Raw genomic sequence first — 19066 nt, forward strand, 5'->3', positions numbered from 1 at the left:
ACGACCTTACTTGAACAGGATCTGTTCTATAGGCTCGTACCGCTGCATCCTTTACCAATAAGGAGGCAAGCACTTCAGTCTGGTTGATGCATTCTAACCTCTGGGCCAGAGCGTGATTAACGGCCTGGATGAATCCTGATGGGATCAATCCAATGGTTGTAGAGGATCGTTCCTGCCTGGTTCACTTGTGCAGGGCGGCCTAGAGGTTGTCTGACAGACTCCACAATTTTTTTTGCTTTTTTTGGTTGTACAACATCTGGCGATAAGCTGGCCTAGAGGTTGTACAACATCTTACTCTGTTTTAGTTGTTGATCAAGTACCCAATCCAGCTTCAAGTTCAGGGTGAAATGCATGTATTAATCATCTGAATTAGCTGCAGTCATCCTTTGAAGATGTGGTTATGTCATCCTTTGAAGATGTGGTCATCTGAATTAGCTTCAAGAAGATGTCCAGCAGTGATGATGTTCAGAAAAAGGAGAACTTCGCAAACTGACAACTAAAACAGAGTAAGATGGCAGAAAGAAGTTGTTCCTTCACAACATGGCGCTTGTATCAGTCTTTCTCTCAATTAGTAAAGTTTGACTGGACTCGGCACCTTTGATTTTCAGAAAGAACTCTCTGCACATTGGCTTGGAGAAAACAGTAGGTGGTTTGCCTACTGCAAGTATGCTCAGTAACGAAAATGCGTACTGATTTGGCTGTGGAATTCAGAACAAGACTTTCTTTTGCTTGTTGGAGAATGAGTTCAGCTTTTCTTTCAACACTTTCATGCATCTGTACCAGAAGCTTCAGGAGGCAAGAGTAAGTGTTGCTCTCTCAAAAAAGGCCAGGGCCTAATTAGGACTGCTGCGCTTCAAATATGTAGAGACTGATTTCTTCAAGACTTGTTTTGATACATGTTTCAGCACACAAAAATTATTTTGCAAACTGTCTGAAAAGAAGTCATTCCTTGCTTCTTATGCCTGCTACTTTGGTAATGGCCGACTGCAATTTCATTCGGCATAAAAGCTAAAGAAACCAAAAAACTATGTGTCATGAAAAAAGTTGCAATGAGCACTGTCCAAAATTATGTACAGGTATTAAAAGCAGTTCAAAATCCCCACAGCTGAACGTTTCTCTGATGGGCCGGGTTTCGCTAAGATCTGGTTGTACAACATCTGGCCATCAGATTCAGTTGTTGTTCCACATGTACTCCCTCCGTTCCAAAATAGATGACTCAACAAATAGATGACTCAACTTTGTACTAACTTTAGTATAAAGTTGAGTCATCTATTTTGGAACGGAGGGAGTACAAGCTAATCCAGAATAAGATTCAGTTGGCGTCAAGTACCCAATGCAGCTTCAAGTTCAAGGTGAGATCCATGGATTAACCATCTGCATTAGCTAACTTTCAGGCATCTATGAAGGCTGGGGTGCAGTAATCCTTTGAAGATGTAGTTACTCAATGTCCTGGTAATCAAGATGCTCCAGCAGTGATGATGTTCATAAAAGAAGATTATTGCCTGCTTGCTTTCTTAAGAGTTTGAAATATTATCCAGAAATTCAAGTCCGAGATAATGGTCAGGGCTCAGGGCATAAGTAGGAGGACTTCGCAAACCGACAACTGAAACAGAGGTGATCATTTGCTTCAACTGCCTGAAGACCACACATGACCCATGAGTAAGATGGCAGAAAGAAGAAGTTGTTCCTTTGAAACATGGCGCCTGTATTCAGTCTGTCTCAATCTGTAGTAGCCAGATAATTGTTTTGATGGGAATTCTACACCTTTGAGTAAATAGTCGGCGGTTTGCCTACTACAGGCGATAAACCAGGTGTTCCAGGTGACAAGAGTGAGTGCTGCTCTCCAAATAAAAAGGCTTGTTGATTGCTTACTTAAGAGAGTTTGAAACATTATAAGAAAAAATCATATACAAGTTTAATGCCAGGATAATTAGGAGTGCTGTGCTTCAAGGTTGTCTGCTCCACGTTTTCTGAACTGCTCCACGTTGTCTGCTTCAGATCATTGCCCACTTCTCCTGGCATGTGATAAGGGACCCAAACGGCCAAAAACTTTTCGTTTTGAAAACTTTTGGATCAAGATGCCTAACTTTAAGAAGACTGTCCAAGATGCCTGGGGTGAAGAAATGACGCACACTGAGCCCTACCAAGTGAAGTTGAACTTGGGCACCATGAACCGCCCCACTGGAACCTCCTCCACCGGCGTGTGCTTCCTGATCAACTCTGGCGTCGACACCGCCTTGTTGTAGAGATCAGCGAGACTGATAGTGTCGCTGTCCGGGAGAAGAATAAGCATGTAGAATGCATCAGCTTGCCGCAGTACGTCGTTCTTGTAGGGCAGCTTGAGGGCCCTGAAGCCCGGGTAGAGCGCAATGTACTGCGCCCGGCCTGTTGTCACGCGCAGCCTCGCCTGTTCGGCTCCCGACACGAAGTCCACGGCTTCCGCCGTGGCGCCGTACCGCGACGCCCTGGTGGCCATGAACTCTCGCCTGAGCGCCAGCCTCCGGTCAACCCAGACACCGCAGGCGAAGGACGTCTGCGGCAGGCCGTTGAGCCTGCCGACGAGCTCGTTCGCCGGCGCGCTGTGCAGCCCGTCGAGCGACGCTGACCCGAGGAATCGCAGGAGCTTCCTACGCGTGTCGCCCCGCGCGCCGGCGGTCACCATGGCGAGCGCCGCGTGGATGGACAGCGGCGAGAAGACGAAGTTGCTTCCCGTGGCGGCTGCCGCCCGGACGCAAACCTCCCTGGCGAGAGCCAGGCACGACGAGTCGCTTCCTACCGCTACCTCCTCCGCAGGGTCGGCTCCAGGACGAGGAGGCGCCGCGGGGAATATGGTCGAGCAGAGGCGCCATGCCGCGAACAGGGCCAGACAGAGGAGGACGGCCTTCCCGAAGGGCGAAATCGGAGTGTGGCTTGCCGTGGGCTCGCGGCATCGCGGCAGGGTTCAGACAGGATTCTACTGGTGTCCATCGATCGATCACATGTTGAAGACGACAGGAGGCGGCGGCCGGCGTCCAGTCGATCCTCCCTGGCGGCAGGAGATGGGGTGAAGTTGGCATGCTATTTTTATTATTAGGAGGATGGCAGTTTAATTATTAACAAGATGACGATTTTATTATATAGAACTTGTCATTTTCATTATTGTTGACATGACATTTTTATTATTAAGAGGATGCAAGTTTTCATTTATTTATTAGAATGACATAATAATACATTGACATGACATTTTTTAATGAATTTTTGCACAGTGGACCAACTTAAGTAAAAAAAATACATCATTACATTATCGACGCAGGAGTTCTCGCCCTGCACGCCAGCACCCCGCGGCATGGTGAGCGCCGCGTGGATGGACAGTGGCGAGAATACCAAGTTGCTTCCCGTGCCGGCGGCCGTCGGTCTCCCGACACGAAGTCTGCGAACGTCCGCATTCATGATTTTTGTATTAGCTTCATTTTTAAAGCAACAATGATTACTCTTTCTGTTCATTTTTATAAGAGCTTAAAGACATTTTAGACAATATACAAAATAACTCATTTTAAGTTGTCTAAAATGATTTACAAAAATGAACGGAGAGAGTAGCTTATTATCGTTTTTGCAGATGTTCGCGGACTTCGTAGTTGGGTCCACTTACATCCCTACAATCGACGCCTATTGTATCAGTTACGTTGTGTTTGGGAGTCACTTGTAAGTACAGATGCATAAAGTTGCTTCGTGTTCATTAGGGCAAGGCCTTGACGACATTCTGCTCTGGATCAAGTTGTCAACGTTCATCGTTGCCCGACGAAGCAATCGAGCAGAAGGTGCTAGCTTCCTTCACGAGAGCGCTGCTGCGCGGACAGTTGGGATTTACTGTTTTGTAGCATCCTGTTTTTCAGAGAGGAGTAGGACGTTTTGGTGCCTAGCATCATCTGCACCCGGTTAGAAAACAAATTATACAAAATTCAAAATAAATTCAAAAAATTTCAAATAAAATTTATATGGTAAACAATTTGATATGTGAGGCCCGCTATAAATTTCAAGTCATTTGAACATCTGAGCAACTCTCAGCAAAAAAAACAAATCGGCCAAAACAGTACATGAACAATAAACATTTTTACAGACCCCCAAATTGTCTTTTTTGCTGAGAGCTCCTCAGATCTTCAAATGTTTTGAAAATTGGAGTAGACCTCACGCATCAAATTTTCTACCCCATCAATTTTTTTTTGAATTTTTCTATTATTTATTTTGATTTTTTTATCGACGCGGGTAGAGATGAGCTCGGGTGGCGGAAATTGATTTTCGACAAATGAAGATGTAATTAATTGTTACTGTTGATCCTTTTTTTTTTGGTTGTATCTCTGCTCATCTTGGGTTCATTTATCCCTCACTTGTTGGGTCACACAGTTGAAACCATGTTGCAAAGGGACGAGGATCCCCTGCTGTGCGGCAGGGTGCCGTTCCATCACTGACTCATGGGCCCGACTGGAACTTGGCCCAATGGCAGGCGCCATACGTCAGAGGAGCTCAGTTGTATACGAAGAGGTCCAGACTAGCACTTCTTGCGTGTCTATGATCGACTCTGAACCCACCTCCACGATTGTGATGGTTCGGAGTCTGTACGAAAGTAAGCGCATTCTTATCTGTCGTCTTTCTTTCCTTCTTTCTAATTAATCTGGCAGTATGCCTGCTACTCCTTTCGTTTCAGTTTATAAGTCATGCATATATATCTAGGTTGTCAATTTTATCACTCTAATATAAACTATATAACAAAAAATTATACCGTTTGAAAATAGAACATCTGAAGTTTATATTGATATATTTTTTGTAATATATGACTTGTATTAGGTTGGTTAAATTGACGACCTAGGGATACGCGCAAACCCTGTAAACTGAGAGAGAGGGAGTAGTACTTTTGTAATGGTCTCGGCTGCAATTTAAATCTCTGCCAAGAAAATAGAAACGAGCTGTCATGAAAAAATAATAAGTTTGCATTCAGCATTGCTCAAAATTATACACTATTAAAAGTACAGGCCAGGCAACATTTGCCAGATATTTAAACTGCTTCAAAATCTTTACAGCTGATGCAGCAGAAACAGAAAACAGAGAAGGAAATAAAAGTGCAAGACAATACATTCCTCGGATGGGCTAGGCTCTAGTCATTCTCTTGATCATGGATGCGCCGCGGCTGCATCCCGCCTCTAATGAGGCGAGCTGCGGCCCTCCCCTTGCAGCCAAGCATCCGCTTCAAAAGTCAGTCCATTTTGGAAACTACCCAATACGTAAGAATGGAACTCACAAGTAAACCCAATATGAAGTAGGCGGTTGGGAGTGTTGTGAGGATGAAACCCACAACTAAGCCCAATAAGAAAAAGAAGGCTAGCAGTCCAGAATGGTGCTCGCCATAACACAAACCGGCAAGTAAACCAATTACGAAGCGGATGTTCGGGAAACGCAAAACTGAACCCAATAAGAAGCATCCCATTAGGAGTGTGCGGGCATTATCGTCTATTCCATCTGGTTCATTAAGTACTTCTTCAATCATGTCGGTGGCGTCTAGGAGTACTTTCAGAATGACATACGCTCCTAATCCCAACAGGAAGAAGTCAGCTGAGGTTAGCACTAGTCGTGCTAAGTAGGGGACTGAACTTATGACTGTTTGTGCTACAACTAATGCTACTCCTATTGCACCTACAATCACTAGTGATTTTACTGGTAATCTAGCTAGGTCACTGAGCTTAGTAATAATTTGGTCGCGCCACCAGGATGATAGCCAAGGCCGACGTAAAGGCTTATTTTGGAGATCGGATACCTGCAATAAGAAGTTCAATTATTTATACACGCCAATTCATACTCTTTATAAAGCATACTCCCTCCGATTGGATTTATAAGTCTCGCACGCCTTTTATTGAAAACTTTAACCATTCATTTGGTCAGCAAAACATTAGTTATATGTGTCACAAGAGATATCATCTGATACAAGTTCAATAAGTTTTCAATGGTATACTTTTTGTGGCATATAACTCATGTTCTGCTGACCGAATTACTGATCAAACTTTTTATTGTAATATGTGCGAGACTGACAAACCCAATCAGATGAAGAATTAGTTCCTAAGCAACATTTTGTCTTTTGGACATACTTAAACCACATCTCTAATTAGCGGTTGGTCGGAAGATGCATGAAACAACTGGTGCTCTTTTTTTCCTTCAAAGTCTTATGTGCCCATGAGTTACTGCACTGATTTTGACATGTCTCTACTCTAAAGCAGGGTTTTAAATATGAGAGTGCCTACAACTCATCTAGCTAAAATACAATTCTCTCATTCTTGATATGTAATGCCATCTTATAAAAGGCCTTGCCATTATGGGAAGATAGCAAATGATACCAAGCATCACATGATACCATGATACCACGTTCAAAACTCAAATATGGTATATCAAAAAAATTCAAAGAAAATCTTGTGGAAGTTCATAAGACATGTGTCTACTCCCTAAAAAATAATTCAAATCCAAATTTGAAATATAAGTGAAGAAACAAAAAGATAATTCTACATGTGAATAGTGGCATATCTACTTTTGTCTTTTGTGACCACTATTCATGCATAATTTGTCTTTTTGGGCTTGTATCTGTCATCGTGTTTTCGTTGCCCATACCTGAGGCTGCATGTATGGCTCCTCCGTGTGAGCCGGCCGTGAGTTGACATGGAGTGGAGTGAGTGGTACTGACGCTAGCTTTGGCGTGCATACATCCTCGCTCGTCTTCTCAACGACCGTCACTTTTTCCCTTTTCGCGTCCTCCTCAGCTGTATGTATATGCTGACAAACAAACATGTGCGTACAAACATTACATATACGTCACCTTCTTTTCTGTAGCTCAGTAGTTGAAAGGTAGTAAATGCATGGAGTGGTTCATTATTACTTCCTCCGTCCGAAAATACTTGTCATCAAAATGGATAAAAAAAATTATCTAGAATTAAAATACGTCTAGATACAGCTCCTTTTATGCATTTTGATGACAAGTATTTCCGGACGGAGGGAATACGTGGCGGCGAAATGAACTAGTCAAAGGCTGGTGATTTATTAAAAAAACTTTGTAACAACTCTCTTATTAGTAATTTTTCAGAGATACCTCAATCACGTTTCTAATTAGCAGTTGGTCAGAAGATGTATGAAAACAACTGGCGCTCTTTTTTTTAAATTCTTAGATGTCGATGAGTCACTGCACTGATTTTGACACGTCTCTACTCTAAAGCAGGGTTTTAAATATGGGAGTGCCTACAACTCATCTAGCTGAAATATAGTTTGGTCTTATTCATGATATGTCATGCCATGTTATAAAAGGCCTTTGTCGCTTGCGGGAAGATATCACTTGATGTTTCAAAATTCAATTTTTTTTGTTTTAACATTTTTTTAAAAAAATTGTGGATGTTTACTAAACATGTGTCTACTCCCTTGAAAAATTTAAATCCAAATTTGGAATATACATGAAGAAACAAACAAGACATGTGAACAGTGCCATATCTGTTTTTGTCTTCTGTGACACTATTCATGCTGGATTTGTATTTTTTTTTTGGCTTGTTTCTATCATCTGTTGTTTATTGTCTATACCTGTGGCTGCATGTATGGCTCCTCCGTGTGAGCTGGCTGTGAGTTGACATGGAGTGGAGTGAGTGGTACTGGCGTTAGCTTTGGCGTGCATACATCCTCACTCGTCTCCTCTGCGCTCGTCATTTTTCCCCTTTTTGCGTCACCATCGGCTATATGTATATGCTGCCAAAAAAACATGTACATACAAACATTACATATACGGCACATTCTTTTCTATAGCTCAGTAGGAGCTGAAAGGTAGTAAATGCATGGAGTGGTTCATTATTACTCTCTTCTCTCCGTCCGGAAATATTTATCCTAAAAATGAATAAAATGGATGTATCTATAACTAAAATAAGTCTAGATACAATAATTTTCAAGACAAGTATTTCCGGACAGAGGGAATACGTGGCAGCAAGATGAGAGCTGGTTAGAGGATGGCGATTTATGTATTAAACAAATAGTATTAAAAAGGCTATGTAATCACTCTCTTGGGTGAGTATTAGTTGGCAGTTGCAAATGCACATGAGTATGTTGTATACAGCTAGTGCACATATGAATAATAGGGGGAAAAATCAGATTGACAATAGTTACGTAAATGTTGCGATGGTTGCAATTGCGCATGGATGCCTTGCGTACAACCGGTGAACATGCAGCTAGTAGAAAAAATATGAAAAATATTAGACAAACACTTGTGAATTTCATGTCTAGTGATGTGCATGCAACTAGCCCCGACAAGTCCCCTCCTGACGCTAGTTCCAATCGCTTTGTGCCTTTGCAGTTGCAGACAGATTACAATGTTTGCAATTACATCTCTAGTGGTCTACATGCAAATGTCCCCGACAACTTCACTCTCGATCCCAGTTGTAGTAACAAAAATGCATGTGCAGTTGGAGCCGACTTATAATGCTTGCAATTGCTTTGTCCCGAATTCCAGTTCAGTTACAACATTTTAGTTGCATGTATAATGGTGGACATGCAACTAAGCCCTAATCCCAACTTCAGTCGATTTCTGCCCATGTAGTCAGAGCCGGACTACAACGCTTGCAGTTGCATGTCTAATGGTGGACATGCAACTGGCCTGACAACCCCCTTCCCGACTCCAATTGCAATCGTTACAACATATGCATGCATCTCTAGTGGCCAACATGCCATTGAGCCGACAACTCCCAACTCTTCCCAATTGCAGTCATGTGCGAACCCTTGTAGTTGTAGTCCGATTATAACGCTTGCAGTTTCATGTATAGTGATGGACATGCCACTAGCATTACAACCGCCTTCTGACCCCAGTTGTAGTCACGTGTGTGCCCATGCAGTTGCATGTCTAGGGATGGACATTCAGCTGGTCCGACAACTCTCCACCGACCCAGTTGTAGTCAAGTGTGTGCCCTTGCAGTTACAGTCAGGTTACATCATTTGCAGTTGCATGTCTAGTGATGGACATGCAGATGTCCTAACAATCGCCACTGACCCAGTTGGAGTCAACTGCGTGCCCTTACGGCCGTAGTCGGGTATAATGCTTGCAGTTGCATGTCTAGTGATGGACATGCAACTAGCTCGGTAACTCCCCACCGACCCAGTTGCGTTCAAGTGCGTGCCCTTGCAGTTCTAGCTAGTCGGGTTACAACGGTTGCAGTTGCATCTCTAGTGATGGAGATGCAACTTCCCCGACAACTCCCTACTGACCTAGTTGCAGTCAAGTGTGTGCCCCTGCAGTTGTAGTCGTGTTACAACACATGTAGTTGCATGTCTAGTGATGAACATGCAACTTCCCGACAATCTCATTCCCGACCCAATTGTAGTCGTTTTGTGCCCACGCAGTTGTGATCCCATTTGTAAACTTGTAGTTGCGACACATTTTATAAACTTGTAGTTGGGATCCCCTTTAAAAACTTATAGTTCTAACCCTATTTAAGAACTTGGTTATGCAACCCCGAGTTAAAAACTTACAGTTGCAACCCAATTAAAAATTAAAATGAAAACCTAAGACGAAAAATTTGGCTACTTCAAAATTTTGGCTAAAAAGACTTCTGGAAAAGAAATTCACCCCTAAGGAGGGTTTGACTTTGATGCCACTAAAATAAAAATAATATGAAAAAATAACAATACTACAAGAGCGAGAAAAGGAGAAAGCCCATAATAACAGAAACAAAGGCCCATACCAAAGACCAAGAAAAAAATAAAGGTCAAGTGGTACCATGGAGATAACATCATTAGATTTGTCGTAAAAATATATGCCTGATATAATAATTATATTGTTGGACTAACATATTCAAATGAAAAGTAGTGTGCATAGTTTCATTTGTATATCTATGTTTAAGCCACCATCTAATAACAAGCAGATGGAGTAATTATCAAACTTTTGGCTACTTGTCCGCTTATTAGTCCCTAAAAGAGAAACGACAATTTATAGTGGCTGAACTTCAAGGAGTAGGTAAGCAAGAACTTCAAGACATAATGAAATTAAAAGGGATTGCATTTATCATGAGTAGGAAATTAGTGGTTACTTAGAGGATGATGTTTAGTTATGTCATGTAAATCCTGGCTTACAACTCTCTAAACTAGGTAAACTCTTCTCTGGTACCAACCTTGTTTAGCTCATCAACAATCTCCGCTATGGTTGGCCTTTTCATACGATCAACCTCCACACACCTTAATGCTATTTTGATGCATATCTCAATTTGATCTGATGTATGTGACAACATTGTTGCCTGCAGCCGTTTTCTCCAGTTTTCATGTACCTGCAAAGTTGGAACGCAATGGCAAAAGGTGGGACATAAAGTAAGGAACAACTTGATTATTATATTTGTGAAAAAGTATTTTTGTTCATGATACAAAGATATCTTCCATACATGCTCAAGAAATTCTTGCGGTGACATATCCAGACTTTTGGAGTAGCCCTCATCTCCTGCCATTATCCGTATGATTATGACACCTAGACTGAATACATCATACTTTGATGTGATTTCGTATTTGTCAATGTATTCTGGTGGCATGTATCCACTGCATGATATATATATATATGCAATACAATTATTTCTATAGTTCAAAACATAGAAGTTGATTATATATCATGAGGTATCCACTTACGGTGTTCCTATATTTTTGTTTGTGAAAATGGTTTGTGCTGAAGGGAAAAGTCTTGACAAGCCAAAATCTCCAATTTTCGGGACCATGTCCTTATCCAGCAGTATATTAGCAGGCTTCAAGTCAAGATGGTAAATACAATCTTTGGACCCATTATGAAGATAATGCAAACCCAGGCAAACTCCGTTAATAATTTTGAAACGTGTGTCCCAATCAAGTCCGCATGATTCATCTGTGGAAGTAAACAAGCAGTGTATTACTAATACGTAGATTAAGGGATATCTAAGAGGCACATATTTCATGGATCATTTTTCTTTACATGCAAAATAATAGCCTGAGTGGAGTAGCACCATACCTGATATTTGCTTGTCAAGGCTTCCACCCTGCAAGTATTCGAAGCAGAGAACTCTTTCTACCACAAGGGCAAAAATATGTCCACCTTGGTGCTCAATGACTTGATGTCCTTGGTGATAGCAGTAGCCAACCAGCCGGGTAATATTTGGATGTTCGGCCCTCATAAGGTTACTAAATTCATTCCTAAATTGTGTGTCATCAAGCCCCGGCACGTAATTGAGCTTTTTGAGAGCAATCTTTTCGCCATTTTCCAGTACTCCCTGTTACAAAAATACACGAGCCTTTGCAGCTATGTATCATTTGAAATTACAAGATCTAAGTAATAAGCATATGCGCATACCTTGTAAACTACTCCATAACCACCACGACCAATGACGTGCTTCTTAGAAAAATTATCTGTAATTTGTTTCAAGGACTCGAGCGTAAACTCCCTTGTCGCCGCACTTGTCTGTTCGAACTTGTTCGCTAGTGCCATTGATTCTTATATCTCCTGCTAGATTGATCACTAGCTCAGCTCTCTAACAACACAGAACATATTTCACATGGTTAACAGAGAGCATATCTTGTAGTACTCCCTTTATAAAAAAATATAAGAGCGTTTAAATCACTAACGAAGGGAGTACTCCCTTCATTCCAAAATATAGTGCGCCCGCGTTTTCCGAGATCCAACTTTGACCATAAATTTAATCAACGAAACCAACTGCGGCGGGAGAAAAAATTATGTAATTGAAAACTTCTTTCGAATACGAATTCATTGATATAATTTTTGCTCCCGCCGCAATCAGTCTTGATAGTTAAATTTACGGTCAAAGTTGAAGCACGTGGATAGAGGAAGCATTACATTATGAAATGAAAGGAGTATAAAACAAGAAAAAACATGCAACTTATATTTTAGCACTAAACTTTTAGACCTTCGCCTCGCCCCTGACACCTGCCATGGGATAACGAGAGCTCCAAGAACACACAGTAAATGCCGAAGGGATCCGGTCCGCGACCATGTCGGCCGGCATCTTCCTCTTCCCCACTGCCCGAACCATTCATCGTTGACCAGGAGACAGCGACCAGTTTTGAGTTGGATTTGTGTTTGGGGATTAAAGGATCCACCACCGTAACTATTCTGGGGCATTAATGTCATTTTGTCTCTCTATGTGACTTTCTTTTCCTCAGTTCCCAGTACAGTGTGCACGCACTCGCACTGGTTCAAAATTACTCCCTCAGCTTGCAAAAACGTTCTATATTATATGATGGAGTAGTAAATAACAGATTAGAGATAAAACAGCGCTGTAGACTTTGATCGTGTGTATAAGGCTATAAGCGGCCACTGATTGTCGATACACGACAGTGGAAATTAGTGGCTAAATCTGTAAGGAAAGGGTCAACTCCATACAAACCATTGCCAGCTTTCCCCAATCACGAAAAATACAAATGAAAAATAAAACGAACAATGAAGCTAGAAAAAGAAATAAGTACTTGTGAAGCTCGTAAGGCGAAGGTGTTGGTACGATTTGTATGGGACGAACCTGTATGCCAGATGAGAAACCATTCCCATTAACGAAGGAAGGGCATGGAGCGGATCTGGCCGAGTAGGGGAGCGACCAGCCGGCGGCTTTGCTCGCGACCGGCAGCCGGCCTATCTCTTTCCTCCCGTTGGTCGTCTCCTGGAGCAGCTCCACCTCGCACGAACCTGCAGCTCCAGGAGATGGATGACAAGTGGAAGTGGGTATGGAATGAAGCGGATCTGGACTTGGACCGCGGAAAGCTTCACGGCCGGGAAGGATACAGAGTCTCGTATGGAGGAATCCATCCACTAGTTGTTAGAACTTCAAGATCCCGCCTGGGTAGCCGCGTACATGAGTTTATTATTACTTACTTAAAAAACTACCAGTGCACATCATCGAGATTTACAACCTTTTGTCGTAGAGGCCTTTTGTCTTCTTTCTTTTTTGCGGGTGCGTAGAGGCCTTGGCGAATCTATCAAAATGTGCTCCCTCAGTGCCTTGTATTATTTATCTATTGTTTATTGTTTTGTGAGATAGCTCATCACTCATGCTAAGTGGTGCCTTGTACTATTTTCTCAGTCACACTTGGTCGGTTTAGTTTCGTCTCACCTCTCTTCACCCCTCTCCGTGCTGTTTTTTTCCCTCCCACTAAACATTGAATCGATTTGTCCTACCCTTATTTGTTCATTTTTTTTCATGCTTGCTTTGGAGGGTCTAGATTCAATTCAATCACGTAAATATTAGTTAACTAAAAATTTAGAAATTGCATCATATATATGAAATCACCTTCATAAAAAGACAGACGAAAGACTTTTTTTTTACCAACAATCTTCCAAAACAAAATCAGATATTTCTCAATAACAAAATGCTAATTCCGTGCACTACACCATTTATTATCTATCATTATCTCTACTATTGAATCATAATCACAACCTTTCTAATACAACAAAAATCACATATATTTTCTTATCTTGCCAACTTACTTTCTCCGTTCGGATTTATTAGGCCCCCGGAGCAAAACACATATACCAAGGCACAACTATTAATTCCCTAGCTAGAATAAAGGTCTGTTTGGTTTCAATAAGTCACCCGACTTATAAGTCAGGTGACTTAAAACTAGTGACTTATAAGTCACGCCTGTTTGGTAGTCACCTGACTTATAAGTCACCTGACACACCTTTTCACACCAATCAACATCATGCAGGTGGTGGGACCCATGCAAAAGGGGGTGACTTATAAGTTTTAAGTTGGGGTGGAGCAACTTATGACTTATAAGTTGGGGTGACTTATAAGTCGAGTCTGTTTGGCAAAATAAGTCACTTTTTTCACTTTTCGACTTATAAGTTGGTGACTTATTTGGAACCAAACATGCCCTAAGTGTTGCTCCCATGGGTAATTTACCACTCAAAGTAATCCCGTTGCACGCGCAGGTAGTGATGAAGACATGTACCTAGGGTAGGGGCACGGACCTGTCCAAAGAGCCCTACCAAAGGACATCCCTAGAAGAAGTCACCTTTCAATCGACTTGAAGGTATCCACTCGACGGGTTCAAGACACTCGACCAAGAAGCTATCACTCGACCATGAAGCTAACCACTCGACCGCCAGGAGACCTAAAGTCACTCCGCAGGCAAACGGTCGGCTATTAAGTAGTCTTTATGGTCATTATAGCACTTTATTAGGGGCGTTACCAGTAACGCCCAACCTTAAATGTACCTTAAACCCTGCATTACTTAGGGCAGGAGAGGGCCGGCGAACTCTATATAAGCCAACCCCCTCCTCGGTATGAAGGGTTCGCACCCCTGTTATTCACACACGCATAATTCAATCGACCGCCTCCGGGCACCGAGACGTAGGGCTGTTACTTCCTCCGAGAAGGGCCTGAACTCGTAATCCTCGTGTGCTTACAACTCCTCCATAGCTAAGATCCAGCCTCTCCATACACCCCCCCTACATCACTGTCAGAGTTAGAACCACGACAGTTGGCGCCCACCGTGGGGCAGGAATCTTAGCGCCTAGTTGGAGAAGTTGCGATTTTTCCGATCCCTTTGATCATGGTTTCATGCGGAGTTTTGGTGGAGGGCCGCGAGATCCGTCTCGGCGCGCTCACGTTCATCGCCGACGACTCCGCCTGGCTCCAGGAGGCACCGCTCGACATCGACGCGCTCCCCGTCCGCGGTGCGACGCACTTCCGCGCATGTGTTCGTGGCGTCCTCCTGCGACAGCCGTCGACCCGGTATCAGTCGGCCCCCATGTCGTCTCCCCGCCCTGTCTCCCACCAGCGCAAGCGCTCTGGTCGGTCGAGACTTCAGCGGTGGTTGAGGCATGCCATGGCCCGCTAGTCGGCAGCCCCACAAGTCGCAGCAATCGAGCCCGACGAATCCCTCTGCGGCCTGTTCGACTGGCTCCGCGGAGACCGCATCCGAGTGCGACAGAAGCGACCCAGCGGCTGAGGTTCTGGCGGTCGATGGAACACACAGTCCTCCCGGTTTCCCTCGCGCTGATGGAGGCGCGGGTGGGGGCGACCCGTCGCATCCCACGATGAGTATCTCCCCGAGCCTCTCACGTCATTGCAGCGAGAGGAGCTTCGCCGCCGGAACATGGACGCACTCCACACTCCTATTGTCGTGGAAACCCCCGAGGCCCGGGCCTTGGAGGACGCGCGCTTGGCTAACCTGGCCGAGCGCACTCGACTGGAGAATCTTCAGCGAATACTCGACGAGCAAGCGCGTCAGCGAGCTCCCGAGTCCAGTCGACGTCAGCAAGCTCCTGAGTCCAGTCGGCGTCAGCTCTTCCCGCCGCCGCAGGTATATCGAACCCCAGTTCAGAATTTGGCTGCTGCGGCCCGTAGAGCAGAATCAATTCAGCCCTCCCAGTCGGAAGCTGGCAGGGGCTTGTTACAGATCAGAGCGTTGCTCCGGGCGGCGGGAAACCAGAATTCCGCTGTTTCTCAGTCGCGGAATAGGATCCACAGTCGATCCGTGGCAACGGACATAGTCCAGTCGGCGCACAGCCCGAGATCGCCCCCGAGGCGTGAGGGACGTGGAGACCGGCACGATCAGTACAGAAGAAATGAGCAGTATGATCACCGATTCGATCGTGATGATCGACGTCGAGTGCCAACCCCTCCCCCGAGGAGTGGGTCGTATGCGCCTCGACGGCAAGATGACAGACGCCCTCATAGTGTTGGGCAGAGGATTCCAGTTGACCCCAGGGACCCAGGCTTTGATGCGAGATCCATCCTCGTTCAAGGTTTGGTTGACAGGAACAGAGCTCATCGAGAAGGCCACAACAGAGATGCGCCTGCCAGCAGCAGAGTACATGCTTCGGGGCCAGAGTGTTTCAGTCGAGCCATCAGAGCCGCAGTGATTCCTCCCAACTTCAGGCTGGCGACTGGAGTCAGCAAGTTCACCGGTGAATCTAAGCCTGACACTTGGCTCGAAGATTACCGAGTGGCTGTACAGATTGGCGGTGGCAATGATGAGGTGGCCATGAAGCATTTGCCTCTCATGCTGGAGGGCTCAGCCAGAGCATGGCTGAATCTGTTGGCACCCAGCAGCATCTACACTTGGGAGGACCTTTCCCGAGTGTATGTCACAACCTTTGAGGGAACATGCAAGCGACCTGCAGGCCTTACAGAGTTGCGGTCTTGCGTGCAGAAACCGAATGAAACGCTGAGGGATTACATCCAGAGATGGATCACACTGCATCACACAGTTGAGAATGTGCCAGACCATCAGGCTGTTTGTGCCTTTAAGGAAGGCGTTAAATACAAAGAATTGAATCTGAAGTTTGGTCGAACTGGAGAGATGTCTCTGAATCGGATGATGGAGATTGCCACCAAGTACGCCAATGGTGAAGACGAAGACCGACTCAGGAGCGGCAAGCTCAAGGCAGTCGCCCAAGAAACCGGAGGAAACTCCAGTCGGAAACAGAAGCGGAAGGCCGAGCCAGCCGCTCCTGGGGAGGCCCTGGCCGTAACCCAGGGAAACTTCAAGGGAAAACCCAAGGGCACCTGGAATCCCAAGAAAGTCAAGGATCAAGATGGGAATGATGTTTTGGATCTGCCATGTCACATCCACACCAAGAAAGATGAAGAGGGTAATTTTATTTACCCAAAGCATACCACTAGACAGTGCAGGCTCCTGATCCAGCAGTTTCAGGGCAAGCAGCCCAAAGATAAGGAAAAAGAGCCGGACAGGGTTGACGACAAGGATGATAGTGACGATGGATACCCCCAAGTCAATTCCACCCTGATGATTTTTGCCGATGTCGAAAGCAAAAGTCGACTGGAAGTCATTAACCGTGAGGTGAATATGGTTGCTCCGGAAACACCCAGTTATCTGAAGTGGTCTCAGACTGCCATCACATTCGACAAGTCTGATCACCCAACGCACATTGCCACCCCTGGGAGGCAAGCTTTGGTGGTCGACCCAGTTGTCGAAGGCACTCGACTGACCAAAGTCCTGATGGATGGTGGCAGTGGCCTGAACATACTGTATGCTGAAACTTTGAAAGGAATGGGCATTCCGATGTCCAGACTCAGTACCAGTAACATGAGCTTCCACGGAGTCATTCCTGGGAAGAAAGCCGAATCACTCGGCCAGATTGCCCTTGATGTTGTTTTCGGTGATTCAAAGAATTACCGCAAGGAAAAGTTGACATTCGAGGTTGTGGACTTCCAAAGTGCTTATCATGTCATTTTGGGCAGGCCAGCTTATGCACGCTTCATGGCTCGACCATGTTACGTGTATCTCAAACTAAAGATGCCTGGCCCCAAATGTGTGACCACTGTTACGGGCAACCGAAAGAAAGCAGAAGAGTGTTTTCAGAAAGGCTCAAAGATCGCTGATGCTCAGATGGCAATGGTCGAGCTGCAAGAGTACCAAAAGACTGCCGATCCAAGTGAATTGCTACGAGCCAAGAAGCCTGCTTCAGAATCAGCTTTTCAGTCGTCCGGTGAAACAAAGCCAGCCCACATTCACCCGACCGACCCTGATGCTGCCCCGACTCACATCTCAACGACGCTCGACTCCAAATAGGAAGAAGCGCTCGTCCAGCTCCTCCGTGAGAACTGGGACATCTTCGCATGGAAACCCTCTGACATGCCTGGAGTTCCCAGAGGGCTGGTTGAGCACCGTCGACGAGTCGACCCAAAATTCAAGCCTGTGAAGGAACATCTTCGACGCTCCGCCGTCCAGAAGAAGCAAGCCATTGGCGAGGAGGTGGCTCGGCTCTTAGCAGCCCAGTTCATCCGAGAGATTTACTACTCTGAATGGCTCGCCAATGTCATCATGGTCCCCAAGAAGGACAAGTCACTTCGCATGTGCATTGATTTCAAACATATCAATCGGGCCTGCCCGAAAGATCATTTTCCTCTCCCTCGCATCGACCAAATAGTCGACTCGACCGCGGGGTGCGAGAGGCTGTCTTTTCTAGATGCCTATTCCGGGTACCATCAGATTCGTCTGTATGGACCCGACGAGATCAAAACAGCTTTCATCACTCCATTCGGATGCTTCTGTTACGTCACCATGCCGTTCGGCCTCAAGAACGCCGGAGCCACGTTCATGAGAATGATTCAGAAGTGTTTACTCACTCAAATCAGTCGGAATGTGGAGGCATACATGGATGATATTGTGGTCAAGTCACAGAAAGGTTCCGACCTGCGGACTGACCTTGCTGAAACCTTTGCCAACCTCAGGAGGTATGATATCAAGCTCAATCCATCAAAGTGCACATTCGGAGTTCCAGGTGGAAAGTTACTCGGTTTTCTCGTTTCCGAACGGGGGATCGATGCCAATCCTGAAAAAGTTGGCACCATACTCCAAATGAAGCGTCCTATACGCGTGCACGATGTCCAAAAGCTTACAGGCTGCTTGGCCGCTCTAAGTCGATTCATTTCTCGTCTCGGTGAAAAGGCGTTGCCTCTTTACCGACTGGTGAAGAAGTCTAACAAGTTCGAGTGGACTCCAGAAGCTGGTGCAGCATTTGCAGAGCTCAAAGCTCTGCTCTCCACCCAGCCGGTGCTTGCTGCCCCAATCAGCAAAGAGCCTCTGCTGCTTTACATTGCAGCCACAGGACAAGTTGTCAGTACAGTACTTACGGTCGAGCGGGAAGAAGAAGGAAAGGCCTTCAGAGTTCAACGCCCAGTCTATTATGTGTCTAAAGTTTTGACCCCTTCAAAACAAAGATACCCTAACTACCAGAAGCTTGTATATGGGATTTATATGACCACGAAGAAGGTTGCGCATTACTTCTCTGACCACTCCATTACAGTCGTCAGCGACGCCCCACTGTCAGAGATTCTGCATAACAGAGATGCAACTGGTCGAGTGGCCAAGTGGGCGATTGAACTCCTTCCCTTAGATATCAAGTTTGAAGCAAAGAAGGCTATCAAGTCCCAATCAATCGCAGATTTCATCGCCGAGTGGATTGAACAGCAACTTCCGACTCAAGTTCACTCGGAGCACTGGACCATGTTCTTCGATGGATCTAAGATGCTGAATGGTTCCGGTGCTGGGGTAGTATTAGTCTCCCCCCGAGGAGATAAGCTCAGATACGTTC

At 45.1% G+C, this 19066-nt stretch overlaps 1 protein-coding gene, 1 non-coding gene and 1 pseudogene across 4 annotated transcripts; 1 reads left to right on the plus strand and 2 right to left on the minus strand.

Annotated features, from left to right (window-relative positions):
• On the plus strand, positions 1-220 carry LOC125517814. Its single transcript, XR_007287819.1, has one exon. It is a non-coding gene; the product is annotated as a small nucleolar RNA U3 (small nucleolar RNA).
• Positions 221-1718: 1498 nt separating this feature from the next.
• Positions 1719-3082, minus strand: LOC125517325 (annotated as a pseudogene).
• Positions 3083-4946: 1864 nt separating this feature from the next.
• LOC125517420 (cysteine-rich receptor-like protein kinase 8) lies at positions 4947-12823 on the minus strand. Of its 3 annotated transcripts, none has more exons than XM_048682616.1 (9): positions 12522-12823; positions 11342-11491; positions 11003-11261; positions 10651-10879; positions 10413-10563; positions 10149-10301; positions 7582-7743; positions 6628-6789; positions 4947-5785 (listed from the first exon to the last, which is right to left on the minus strand). In XM_048682616.1, the coding sequence occupies exons 2-9, from the start codon at positions 11474-11476 to the stop codon at positions 5228-5230; spliced, it is 1809 nt and encodes a 602-aa protein (XP_048538573.1). In that variant the 5' UTR covers positions 11477-11491; positions 12522-12823; the 3' UTR covers positions 4947-5227. The 3 variants fall into 3 exon arrangements, with proteins under 3 accessions (XP_048538573.1, XP_048538574.1, XP_048538572.1); XM_048682617.1 differs by having other exon boundaries at positions 10413-10500; positions 11342-11519; XM_048682615.1 differs by having other exon boundaries at positions 11342-11519; positions 12522-12822.
• Positions 12824-19066: the final 6243 nt, after the last annotated feature.

Source organism: Triticum urartu, chromosome 6 (genome assembly GCF_003073215.2).
Source record: "Triticum urartu cultivar G1812 chromosome 6, Tu2.1, whole genome shotgun sequence".
Lineage (NCBI taxonomy): Eukaryota > Viridiplantae > Streptophyta > Magnoliopsida > Poales > Poaceae > Triticum > Triticum urartu.

Excerpts from the sequence above, each read along its gene's own strand:
- LOC125517420 (XM_048682616.1), bottom strand. The coding sequence starts at position 11,476 with ATGGCACTAGCGAACAAGTTCGAACAGACAAGTGCGGCGACAAGGGAG. Across the intron at positions 11,262-11,341 it reads GTTATGGAGTAGTTTACAAG|GGAGTACTGGAAAATGGCGA; the intron begins GTATGCGCATAT and ends TTTTTGTAACAG. Across the intron at positions 10,302-10,412 it reads CGCAAGAATTTCTTGAGCAT|GTACATGAAAACTGGAGAAA; the intron begins GTATGGAAGATA and ends CCAACTTTGCAG.